The 13,640-nt window shown below is 35.2% G+C and overlaps 1 protein-coding gene across 1 annotated transcript in view; it reads right to left on the bottom strand.

Moving 5' to 3' along the window:
• Positions 1 to 13,075, bottom strand: part of GPM6A (glycoprotein M6A) — a 116,870-nt gene extending 103,795 nt beyond the window's left edge. The window contains exon 1 of the mRNA XM_027635936.1: positions 12,469 to 13,075. Coding sequence (XP_027491737.1) covers positions 12,469 to 12,505 — 37 coding nt within the window. The 5' untranslated portion in view covers positions 12,506 to 13,075. The remainder of the gene's footprint in view (positions 1 to 12,468) is intronic.
• Positions 13,076 to 13,640: the final 565 nt, after the last annotated feature.

The raw sequence follows: 13,640 nt of genomic DNA, 5'->3' as shown, positions 1-13,640 counted from the left end.
TCTGGAGTGCCAGTACTTTCATAGCTTTAGTAGGAGACAGTTCATCTTTCTAACTTGAGGTACAGAGTTTGTACACAGTCAAAAAAAAGATCAGGAACGATGAAGTCAAGAATAACCAAAGGAGAAAAATGATATCCCAGAGGATATCACAAGATTTAGCAACTGCAGCAGCTACATCAAATCCAGTTGAGTCTACACTAAAAGATAATAACAAAAATAAAACAGTATGAGGAATAAATCAAGACAGACAAGCAGGAATAATTGTGTATTATAAGGTAAATCCCCAGGCACAGACATAGCTACTTCTATCAGGAGCGAAAAGTGTATTTTAGCTCTTTGGTTGTGTATAATAACAAAACAAACACACAGCTAGCTACAGGTACTTTTAAGTCTTGAAATCTGCATATTAAAATCTCTAGATCCAGTTCAGAGGTATTTGAACTGGACTTTAGAAGTCAATACTGTCAATAAATATGTAATAAAGTACGTGTATGCATCTTCTAGAAGGGGATATGACAGGTAATAAAGGAAGGATATCTGCTGGAAGCACAGACAATACAGATGATATAGACATGAAATAGATCAAATGAAAAAAATATTAATAGCAAAAGTCCCCCATGTGCAAACACATCCATAAAGCAAATAAAAAAGCTCAAATGTCCTTAACAGGTTCCCCTGTGTCTTAAATATTTGATGACTGTACCAGATGGGAAGGGGGGAGAAAAATGTCTTGTCTGAACCACTAACATAAACACAGCTGACCTAAAAGACCTATTCACCACTGGGTTATAATTATTCCAGTGTTTTCACTAGTGAACAGTGTCCATAAATCTAGAGTAATTTTGAGAGATTGAAAGATAACATCTTTGAGAAATGGTAGTCTCCATATGCTGTTGTGGCCTTTGTGCCACTTGTTATGGGTGTGGTTGTAGCATACATGTTTTGCTGAACTCTTAGGATAGTCACAGTGATGATCACCTTTTAAATTAGTTTTGTCTGTATAATTAAAACAGTATAATAAAACTAGAAGATACACAAACTCTACATATAGCTAAAAATAGTATCTTTTTTCCCTTTAAAATTTTAAACAGCACAGTTTTACGATAAACATGTCAGAAAAAAAAAGCCTACTGCTAACACTAGACATTGCCAGAGCCCAGAACCTTCTAATAACAGAAAGCCTTGTAATAGATCCTCAGTTCAGAAGGATTTATTAAATTTACTCCATCTATCCCAAAAAACACAAGCAAATAACCAACATGCTGCTCCAGACCTGCATTCAAAGACCAAAAGTCTCATCTATAGTTTGTTACAAGAGGACAGCACAAAGGATAACACCAGTGTTAGCCCTTGCACTAGCAGCAGACATTTAATAAAAGATAATCTTAGAAAGCAGACTGTGACGATGTTGCAGGAAAAAAAAGGTAAAAAGAAGGTCACTAGTAGCCTGCCTTGGGAAAAATTCCATCTGCACAGAAAATTTGATGATCATTTTCGCTTAAGTATGTGAACAAGACACACTAGCAAAATTGTTCAATACCACTACAAAGTCCAGTATACCCTGCCCAGGAGTAAATCCGAATTCTGCTAATTCAAAGGAAAACCACAAACAAAAACCCTTAAAAAATAAAGCATTTAAGAAGAAAAAAAAACAATTTTGGAACCTGAAGACAGCCACAGGAGACCCCAAAGCATATTAATCACTGTAATACCACACAAAACAAAAAAACCCCTCAGCTCATAAACAAACTCTACTCAACTTTCCTTCTAGTCTCCTCTCAGGTCCTACTAAATTGCATCGTCATATCCTTTCACAGATTTCCTGCCAAAACCCTGACAGCTACATGCAAATTACTCCATGGCATTGTTAGGTCTTAATCTTAGAGACTAGATGTGCTTCCTTTTTGCTAACATTGGTATAAAATCAATTGGATTACTCACAGTGCAGGACATCAAAGGTGCCTGTATTTAAGACTTTGCAGAATCAGAGCCTTGATCATTGATTTTTCAGATTTTTAAGTTACTAATATGTATAATTTTGGAAGTAATCAAGGGCAATATATGCACTTACAAGCAAATCCTAGTCATTGCCCAACATTAGTGGGCAGTGTGAATGAAAGGGGTTCTTCATGTTCTACTAAGACTATGAATTTTCCAGCAAAAGACAAGCATTATGTAGCAAATATAGTCAAGACTAAATAGTAGAGATGTTTTACGGCTCAGAGGAGTAGATCTCCAGTTGATTATGAACACTTGGAAAACAGGATACTGTTTCATTTCAATCTAGTTCAGCCACCTCGTTAAGTAACATGCCAATACCATACTTCACTAGCATGAGAACTGCTAAGAGAATCTGCAGATGTTTACAGGGAACTGCAACCTACAACTAAGAGGAAAGGTGGGGGAAATCATGGTAATGTTTTTTTATAACGTCAAATGTGTGTGTTGGTCAGAAGTAGTGGTCAACCTCTCAGTAAGAAATCAGAAGGCTGAGAAAGTCTCTGAAGATTATTGTACTGCTATATTGAAGCACCACAACAATTAGGAAAGCATTTTATATATCTAATATACACTATTACATGATAAAGTAAATCACTGTATTTGTGTCATTCAGCTAGAAATGTAAGTTCCTTTTCTATACAGAAGTGGTTTATCAACAAGTCATGAACACCGGCAAACCGTGTTAAGTGGGAAGCATTTCACACTAAAGCTACTTAGTTTAAAAATCAATAATACAACATTCAATAATATAATTGAATACTTTCATGACCAACACAGTGGTTAGTAGTCAATGGTCCTTTTCTCAAGGCAATTTCAGACTCGGTTATGCATATTTTGTTACTATTTACAATGACTTATCAACCTACTAAACCCGAGTTCAAGTCTTTCTTGGTATATAACCTTTCTGGAAAATGCTATACTTCTAAAGTTTATAAGTTCGTTCATACCGTATGCAGAATTGAGAATATTATTTATTGTACCATTATAATTATCAGTAAAAATAAAAATCCATTTACAGATTAAGGTTTTCCATAATGCACTAATCCAGCAGGCAAAGAGGTTGAATTTGGGCTCATTGCATCCAGTGGCAGCTACTGCAACCTCTTTCTTCTACTACAGCTGCCTGACCTGTTTAACATTGTACTCAGGCAGGGCACAGAAGAATTTGTCTGCTCCAAGTGACAGCAGCACCTTCAGCTCAGTTGTTCCCCTCCTCCTCCATTGAAAAGGGAGCATATCAAATGTAAGCATCCCACAGACCAGATCCCAACTCCAAGTCACACCATGAACATGGCAAATAAATTATTTCCAACTACAAAACGTAGTTGTAAATAACTGCTCATCATAGAGGTCACAGAACAAGCAGGCCAGTAAAGAGCAAGGAGTTGCTGAATATAAATCATATAGTTTATATGACGTGAGGAAATATAATGGTATTTAACTGGCAAAAGGCAAGGATTAATTTTCTGTAAAGGTTAAGGTAATTTTACCTTGTCTATTGGCATTCACTGACAAGGAAAGGAATCCTCAACTGAATGACTTCACAGTTAGTTAGGTAACCACAAACACTCCCCAAGCATTCAAGGTACTGAGAGTAACTTTCATTGAAACAGAGTGGAAGATCTTTTGAAGGTCGAAGGTTGTTTGGACTGAGATGTGTCACAGAAGGGTAAAAGAGATGGGGAGCAAAAAATGTGGAAGATAGAAGTAGAATATAACAGCATGTATGTATCAGCTTTCTTCTGGAGAGACAAGAATTTGAACTTTGTACCATCCAAACATAGGGATGAGTACGTACTGTGGATAGGTTTTGTCATCTCACCCTGCGATTCCAATAAAAACCATGGCATCGGAAACTCAGGAACTACTCCTGTATAAAAATAAGCAAGCCTAAGTTCTTAGATATGACCAAACATATGAACTCACTTGAGAGCTGCAAAGATATATGCCAAGCTCTTCCCATGGTTGTTTTCTAAAGGCTTTAAAACTGATTCAAAGTTATGCCAGGTGCTTGCTATTGCATATATCTTAATAGAGTAAAGAAGATTTGGTGGGAAATCAGAGGGTGGGAGGTTTTGATGAACTACATAAAGAAAGCTAAGCTGATTCACCGGTAGTAGAGGGTGTCACTACACTGTAGAGCTTCCCACACTGGCTACATCACCTTGCTAAGTAAGGGTATACAGTACCAGCTTCCCTCACCAGTGAAAGCAGGCCAACAGGTCAACTGTGATAACTCTTTTTCATGAATGTGAAGTGATATACTTTCCTTTTCCAACTAAAAGAATCTTTCCCAACTCTCATCACTTTAAGATAAAACCAGACTTGCTCCCCCTCTTTCCCTCACCTCTAACTTCAAAGAGCTACAAACTGCCAACAATATTGCCATAGTAATATTACAATATTATCATGGTAGCCATGAACATGGTTGCTGTTTTACTTGGTGGGAAAAAATGTTCCTAAAATTATATATTCACTATTTTAAAAAGATAATCCAAATTTATGCCCCTAATAACTTTTTATAAAACTTGTCAAATATTCTTTTAACTCTAATATTGTCTTCCACCATGGTTTAGTGGTGGAGTGCTGGGCTTATGGTTGGACCCGATGATTTCAGAGGTCTGTTCCAACGTAAACAATCCTATGATCCCCCTATTTCCCTATCAGTTTCAAACTTCAGAAGCCCTCCAAAAGTCTTTCCAATTATATTGCTTACTACTTTCTTCTTTTCATCACATTACCTCTCTTGAACATCTATCAGCACAATCATCAATCATCTCTACTTTTTTCCCATTGTGTCTCAATGCAGAGCAATCCCTGAAAATCCCTGCAATCACTGTGCTACTATACTCTCTTCCTTCAAATTCCTCCTTAATGTCCAATTTTACCTGTATAAAGTCATTGTGCTGCAATCTGAGAAGTAGGATGTAACCAGCTATGACTTAATTAATAAACATGCAGCACTTGTCATCTTATATTACATGTTCCCAGAAGAAATTGAAAAATGTTGCAGAATTTAATTTCCAAGCCTTCCAGGTGCTAAAAAGAAAGTGCTTCCACAAAAAATTGAAGAGCAGGATAGAAATCAATCACAAAGAGCTTTTTTTTTCAGGAAGAAGAATAAAAATTAAACACACTCTTGGGGTAAAAATGGGAAGATACTGACAAGTGAGGGAAGAAAAATAGTATATTTTCCTCCTAGTTTGTTTACATTCTGGCAGTAGCACCTCTCCTCAAAGCTCATATATGAAAAGTGCAGCAAATGCATCTTTTGTTGAAGTCTAGTTTTATACTAGAACTGCAGCAAATTAACTGCTCCCCTCATGCTACTATTAAAAAGACAAAATTTTGTTAAAATTGATACAAAATTTATTGTGATATTCCTTTGATGTACAGTTTTATTGTTATCACTAGTGCGAAAAAACCAAAACTTTCACTATGTGAACCAAATAAAAAATCTTCAGAAACTGTCCAAGTGCAAATATCAGGCGTATTATAACTGTAAAGAGAAGAATAAAGCTTGCATTGAGTAGCAGTTGTATTTTAGAATCTGTTATTTGAAAAAATGTTGTCCCAGATGGCTGCAGTACAAATTTTGGGAATAGTACTAAACTCCTACGTGATAACTAGTACGAAGGAGATGAAAAAAAGGAGGAAAAAAAGAATACAAAATTTAGCCTTCTTGAGACAGTGCATTGAGGCCTAAGGGTTGTTATGGACAAGCTAAGAGAATACTTGAGCCATTTTTTTTGTGTCAGTGCTGTTCCTTCATAAGGCCCTAGAGCACATGTACAGAAAAATTCAGTTTTGTTAATTCCTATTTGATGTATATTTCTGACCTTCAGAGTTTTGATGCTCTGAGTTTGGTCTCTCTGCAACTGAGAAAATGACAAGACTTATTCCTTGTTCCTTATGCAGTGGAACTGAAGCCTCTATAACTCCCCACTCCCCAAGCAAAAGATTTGTAACAACACATCAATTTGAGACTTGCTGTCCTGTCTGAGAAATCAGCCATGTGATAAGATATCAACAGGAACTATGCATTTTAGTTGTTTGAATTTGCTGAAAATTATTCTAAAAAGAATAATTCAAACAGTTCAAACATAATATGAACTGAAAAAATGTTTGATATAAGATCAATATTCCCTTTTGCCTTTTTACATTCTGATTTTCAAAGGCTATCAGATGCTTATATTCTTTATAGGTTTTATAAAATCATTAACAATGTCTACAATCTGAGGCAGAATGGACCAAAAATGTGTATTTTGTTTCTTTTTGTATTTTCCACTTAATCCACTGTATAAAACTACTAGGAGGAAAAAGCATATTATCACCTGCCTATATAGGGAGAATTAATAGCTAAAAACTATTGTATCAAGAAAACAAACATCGTTATGTGAGGCCAGCAGCATTCCACCCGTTCTTCCATCTTGAATTTTAGTGCAGTGGTAGGCAACTCAAAACAGATTACAAAGTCACACTGTTAAATTTTTTGGAGTACTTATCAGAAATTAATTCATAGTCACAATCTAAAATTAATAGTTTTCAGATATTAGGTATAACAGTCCCTCAATCATTCCCCAAAAGAGCCTAAGCTCTAAGCTGAATCAAATTTAATTTTGTTGAATATACAGTATTGTATTGTCCTTACTAGAAATGCTTATTTTTTCAGAGTAATAAGAAAACCAGAGTAGCCTTTTTCCCCCAAAGGTGATCCTTTACTTTCACAAAGGGTAGAAAAAGTTTTTTATAAATTCATATTGCTATGTTGACACAGTATATTTTCAAAAATTATCATTAATTTAAAATACATTCAACACCTTTTTTCCTGGGAAATTACATCTCTTATAAAAAATCTTTTTGACATAGCTTATTTATGAAATTGACATCCAAGTCTCAAAATTGCCATGAAGACTTAAATTTTCACACATTGAATTGAGGATTCCATCTGCCTTAGGGCAGTTGGAATACTTTCTGCCCTGTAAGAGTGTATATAAAATTTCAATTAGGTCCTATTAATGCTGGATTTTCATGCCTAGGACTAGTATGTTAAGCCTGTAAGAAATACAAAGTTTTCTAGCATTAACAGAGACACTTCAATGTTAAAGATTAAAAAGGCAAGCAAGACTAAATTTATTTACATCATTATCTATGAATAAAAGCCTAATGTATTGAATAATAACATATTCAAATTCCAACTCTCCAACTCACTGCTCCTAATGTAAGAATATTAAGTAAGGTAGCCTGTAGTTACTACATAAAGGAGAATAACTCTTACAGTATTAAAACAATTAAGTTCAAATTAATATTGAATGTTATTGCATTTTTCTTTAATAAACCATATTGATTAACTACCAAGGAGTATTAAGCAGAAATACAGCGAGATACTTTTCACCAGATGCTAAAATTTACTTCCATATTTAACATTGATTAATAAGGAAAATTATTTACTCTGTTAGGGACTTTGTAATTAAGTGAGTGAATATTTTATCTGATGCTCTTATAACACACTCATTTATGAACAGGCAACAATAAATGTGACGAAAGTTAAGATCATTCTACTCTGCAGCAACTTGCAAAAATCCAATCTGACCACAAGCTTAGGAACTAAGCCCACAGTTGAAAATATATTCCCAAAGTAAATAAAGATTGACATCTGCCCACAATGTTTTCTTTAAGAATCAAGCATTACAAATCCATGTTTTGTATGAAGAATATCAGCTAGCAAATGTCTGCGACTTCCTACTTAAAAGGCCAAATTTAAAAACCCTTTCCAAATTGCTCATGAAACTGATTGCACTTCAGAGGTCCTATAAGACTAGACATAATACTAACAATATAAAAGGATCTTACTGAAGATAATATAAAAAGGATCTAACTGAAGATACAAGAATGGCCTACACTTAGTGTGACATATGCATTAAAGAATGAAAAATAATTTCTCTGCTTTATTTACAAGTATAGTCACCAAACAAAGTGCAAAATATTGATATTTTCTCATTTTTATTTTAACCAACTTTGTGGCAACAGTCAAAAGAGAAACTGGACAACTCTTCTCTCTTAGAAGTAAATAAAAATATTTAGAAGACTAACTTACAAAGGATGCCAGTAGTGTTTTGACTATTTGGCTGTTGGTTTATTTCTTAATATGAAAAAAACACATCACTTTCATCTAGTCTATAGAATCCTACTAGTCAGAGTCTGCCATTTTCCAAAAAGTAAGAGGAAGTAATTCAAGCTCTAATGGCTGAAGAAGCAGGGGCTGTGTGTACATAGTACTGATAGCATCCTAAACTCCTTATGATTTTCTTCCAAAACTCTACTTAAAGCTCTCCTTTAATGGCATGCTGTGGCACAAATGAAAAAGATCTGATAACAGGCTGCAGATCCACTTATATCACTAATGCAGACTAAATACTAAGTCATTATTTATTTTCTGGCATTCAACCATTTCTTGTCACAGATAATACTACATAGTTTTTTGCTATCAGTGGAACCTTGTCTGTGTTTGTTAGGTATACTACAGCCAAGAGAGCTAAAGTAAAATTAGTTTCTTCCTCATGTTTGCTGCTGTACAAACACAGATGCTCCATCCATTCCCAAGAGTTTGTTTTATAAAGGAATCCAAACTACAAAATGAAGTTATGTATGAATTATTAAAAAGGCAAATTTATTTTCAATTTAGTGCAAGTGGTATGACTTACTATGCTGCAGAATGTTTTTTTTTTTCTGAAACAGATTAAGAGGTGAGAGTAATCCTTAACTTCTCTGTACCAAGTCCCTTATAATTCAAAAAATTACAGTGCCTGCCCTCTGAAAAGTTCTCTGTGGAGATGAATGGATGGATAACTGGGGCTGGGAACATCATTTCAATCTTAGTGTTTTCAGAGAGGGAAGACCTGAAGTGCAGGAACTGGACCTATACCTTTTTCCACATAGCAAAGCTAACAGTTTGACATCACTGTCTTTCAAACACTGGCAATTGAGACCTACCACTGCCACATACAAATTTAGGCATGAAGTTTTCAAAATTAGCATGCATCCCTAAAGACATCAGTGAAACTTCTGCTTCTAAGTGGAGCTGATATTTTTTGAAAAATAAACCAGTCAAATCCATTGCAGGCTTTTGTTATCATGAGTTTTCCAGACAGCAAATTTGCAATCAAAGTCTTAGTATGTTACCGGTCTAGGCATGTAGCATAATGCCAGTGTCATGGAATATTTGGAACGTGTTGATATTTCTGAGATGTTTTGAATTTGTACTTCATTAGAATATATTTTAGGGTTCATATACCTTACGTTTCAGCCAGATTTCCTACACTCTTTCAGTTCTTAGACAGCTACAAACAGCTGCGTAGCAAATATCTTAGAAACGTTCTCCCCAGCCTGTACTGGCTTCCTAGCAAAGGAAATGTGGTATCAAGGGGAAAAAAAAAAAGGAGGTTGGGGGGGCACAACAAGTCTTCTAACACTTTTAAAAAGGAAATGTATGAATACAAAGTATTCTTGTTTTCAATGTTTACATCTTTACCCATGAGAACTGCTGGACAACAGCATTATCTCAATTTACTATATTAAGGGTACTAACGCCAGTATGAAAACACAATTTCTGAGGCCAGTAAAAAGAAAATGAGTAGAGGGGGAGATGTCCATTACTTTGAACTATACAGTGTCTAGTAATTAATTATTTTCAGAGAAAATGAAAAAAGGAATATATTTCCCTGCTGACAATTTTCCAAGATACAGACATAAAGAAATCGTAATTCTTAAACATTAGAATGTTGAGGGACTGTGACAGAAGGTAATTATTTGGAACCACTATGGTAAGAATTATGTTTGCGCTTAACAACATCTTATTGCATAAAATTCTCAAAAATAATAAGACTTCCAAATCTGCTAGAGCTATCTTGATTGTATTTATGAAATGCATCACTATGAAATTATTCATTTCCATCATGGCTGCTAGCAAGACGTAATGCTGTTCAGTGGGAGGTTCAAAGCATCTGCTATGAAAAGCGCAAGAGTTGATAAGCAGTGACAATTTATACTCCCATTTATTTTGTAGAAAGCAGAGGAAAAAAAGAAAGAAACATTTCTATTCAAGATGGTAGGAGGATGAAAATCAGAATATATGAATTACAACTACAGTTGCTGAAACACTACAATTAGAAAAAATAGTCCAGATGACCTGGAACTATACCGTGGATATCCGTTAAATGCATCGTGGATAGATCATGCTAAATAAAAGCAGAAAAACCAGGAACTATTAAAGAGAAGTATCGAGTCATTCTAGTACTGGTCAATATTTTTCAAGTGCAAAGTGCAAAACTTAAATAGATCCCTGATTTCATAATCATCCTTATACTTCCCTATCATCCCAACATCTGCATTCAAGCACCCCAAAAATTCAAAACTGAAAATATTTTTTAATTTCCCTTCTGAATAGCAAATTTTCTTCCAACTCTAACTACGTTTTAAAAGTTGTCATAATCCAAAGAGGGAACACGACATGTTGACATGACAGGTTCACAGGTATGGTCACAGAAACTAAGCAGCATCCCTCTCCACACCAATAAGGAAAAATACATGTGATTTGTGAGGTCTTAACATTCTCCTGCCACTGTCTGTGATGACAGCTGCATACTGCTAAAGGAAAAAAAGGCTGAACACATGGCATTGCAAATGGGGGGTGGGAGGTAAGTAGCGTTAGCTGTTGTAATCACACTATTAATCACACCATTTTGAGTGGCTATTGGTCATTCAAATGCTTATCATATGAACAATGAGGACTCAATTTATCAGTAACAACATGTTCTTTTAATATACAAAAATTATTCTTTTTTTCTCTTTTTTTTTCTCTTTCTAATAAGAATTTAAGAATCTTGAATTTCTCACTGTTTCTTCAAGCGACATCTTTTGGTAACAATAACGTATTTTGATTCATTGGTCAAATAGTTCAATTCACTTGTTTCTTGTTTTAGGAAGGAGAACACATTTCAGACTTAAAAAAAAAAAAAGAGCATGTCTTCAATTTCTAAGTGTAAACCACCCTAAATAATTTGAATCATTGTAAAAGTATTGATTTTACCTTCAGAAAAAAAAAAAAAAAAACCAGGAAAAGAAAACAGAAAAACTGAACTGTCTTGTACTTTCCTGTTCTTTCTGTCATTTACAAATAATAAAATTCAACTGAGGAAACTGCTGTAATCACCAAAGAGATACTAATCTATTTATCTATAAACATACATATGTATACACACAGAGGGGGCACATATATCCTCCTTTAATGTTCTTGTCACTATCTACTGTGCATCTAGATCAAGTCAAGACCATAAACAATTCAAAGCTGCATTCTGCCTAAATGGGTCACTTATAATGAGAAAGCACGACATTTACATGTAGGAAGCAGATTGATCAAGGAGCAGAAAAACAGAATATGGCATCACTGCAGAAAAATATGCCTTCACAGGCAATTTATATTACATTATTTGGTGAGTTCCTATATCCTCCTCAAAAGTGGAAGTGAATTCAAAATAAATGTAAAAGTATAAAAATTTAATATGGCAAATATTCACTAGGATTACCCTTTGTGCTTGCAGTAAAGTAAAATGAAAAAAACATTGGTTCCTTTCACTACTGTCGTGTCGCTTGCACAGAATAACACTTAAATGAAAAGACTGAAAACACTGTATGTATCAAAGATCCATACCTTAAAAAATAGACCACAATCACTTTAAATTGCATCTTTAAGTGCTAACACATCCCTTAACATTCAGTTATTTTCAACTTGACCAGAAGCTGTGGAACAGAAATGCTCTGAATATGCTGTGTACATCTTGCTAAAGCAATTTCAGCTGCAAACTGCAAAATTCATTTCTGCAAAATGCAAATCCGTTCAATGAAAATATTAGAACTATAGCAAGGCTGCTTCAACACATTGCAAAACCAAAGTGGAAAAAAGGCAGAGGGAAATTTCAATGCTGCCTAAACATGTACAAAATATACTCCATGTCTTTGTTCAGCCTAGATTCTCATTCAAGGTGTAAATACCGGTTACATTGTTAGATATCCAACTGCAACTGGCTCCAAATATTGTGTGAGTAGCTCTCTCATAGTTCACACTAGACTCCCTTGACCCAGCTAGACAAGCGTGAAAACATGAAATAAATGAAGGTTAACAAAGACTGGTCTGGGAAGCAGGCTGCATTAAATGCCTGCAATGTTATTAGTATACATGCAAAATTTGCTACTTAGATTCTTTCAATACTAGATATCAGATGATAGTCCCTATATTAAAGCTAGGTGCTATTGCAGAGAGACAAATGAAGTAAATGATATGAAAAAAATATATCTTTCCCCATCTGGCACATACAGATATTCCCTAACCTTGCAGCATGCTGCTAAAGCAAATAAGGAACGGCAAAATAATTATCTCCATGCAAAGAAAAAGCAAATTTAACACAATACCTTTCTGTGTTTGTCCCTCTTCCATATTCTCTTCCATGGCTACCTTTCTTCGCTAGAAACAGCTACAGAGAATTATCAAAAGCTTCAGTCAGATGTAGGAAAAAGTGTGGATTTTTTTTTCCCTGGGAAGCTCCAACAGCAGAGGCTTAGGCAAGTCCTCAGAGCTTAGCTAAGGCTTCCTCACTCTCCTTGTTTGCTTGGAGACAGGCTGTCAAGTGTAATTTCATTCAAATTACTCTTCCGTGAAGATTATCAATTTTTCTTCTCAAAGATGCCCATTGTGTACCACTGTAAGCAGGTATTCAAATGAACAGCCTGTGAATTTTGGGGGGAAATTTGGTCTGAGCCTTTATGGCAATGACACTGATTCATAAGCCTCACTTTGCATATAAAATGGAGTAAAGAAATTGAGGTTTGTATTGAAATCTGTGTTTTAAATTGAAAACAGGCTGTACTGAAAACAGATGGAGGGGTGTCCTTCTAACGGGAAGCAGACCACCAACCCATTATTCCCCCTATTTGCTACTGAAGTGGGAAAGCCCAAATGCCTGTGGGTTCTTTATGCTGTATTACTTGTCTTTCTCTCTCTCTCTCTTTCTCTCTCTCTCAATCTCCCCCCACCCCCGCCTCTCCCCTCCTCCTGTATCAGCACATTTAAGAATAATATGACTCTTCATTTCCCTTCTTCTCATATATCTGTATCATCTAGAACTAGCAACAAATATACGCTGTTACCCTTACAATATTCTAAAAAACATGATTATAACAATACCATTTTGTATGTGTGTATGTGTCTACACACACATACAAGCACAATTTAACATACGACATTAATCACTGCAAATTATATGCACCCTACACATTATCTGTCAATGTCACAGTAAACAGGAATTTAGAGGCAAATTACTGTTTAAAACAGTACTTGCATCAATTCCTTTTCTGATTCCTAATATCTCAAATTAGCTGTACTCTTCAAATCTCTACTAAAATAACTGGATCTTGTTAAAATGGTGAAGCACTACACGTGCATATGTACGTGAGGAAGGATGCACAAACACATATACTGTTAGGAATTTGCTCAGGAAAAGCATAGATTAAATACACTGTGAGGGTACCTACTAATTTGGGGAGCTCTGCAGTCTGATTTGGAATGCAAATTGGACGCTGCAGTC

This window comes from Corapipo altera, unplaced genomic scaffold (genome assembly GCF_003945725.1).
Source record: "Corapipo altera isolate COAL_440 unplaced genomic scaffold, ASM394572v1 22b, whole genome shotgun sequence".
NCBI lineage: Eukaryota > Metazoa > Chordata > Aves > Passeriformes > Pipridae > Corapipo > Corapipo altera.
Note: the sequence above shows the minus strand (reverse complement) of the source record. Positions and strands in the feature narration are given on the sequence as shown.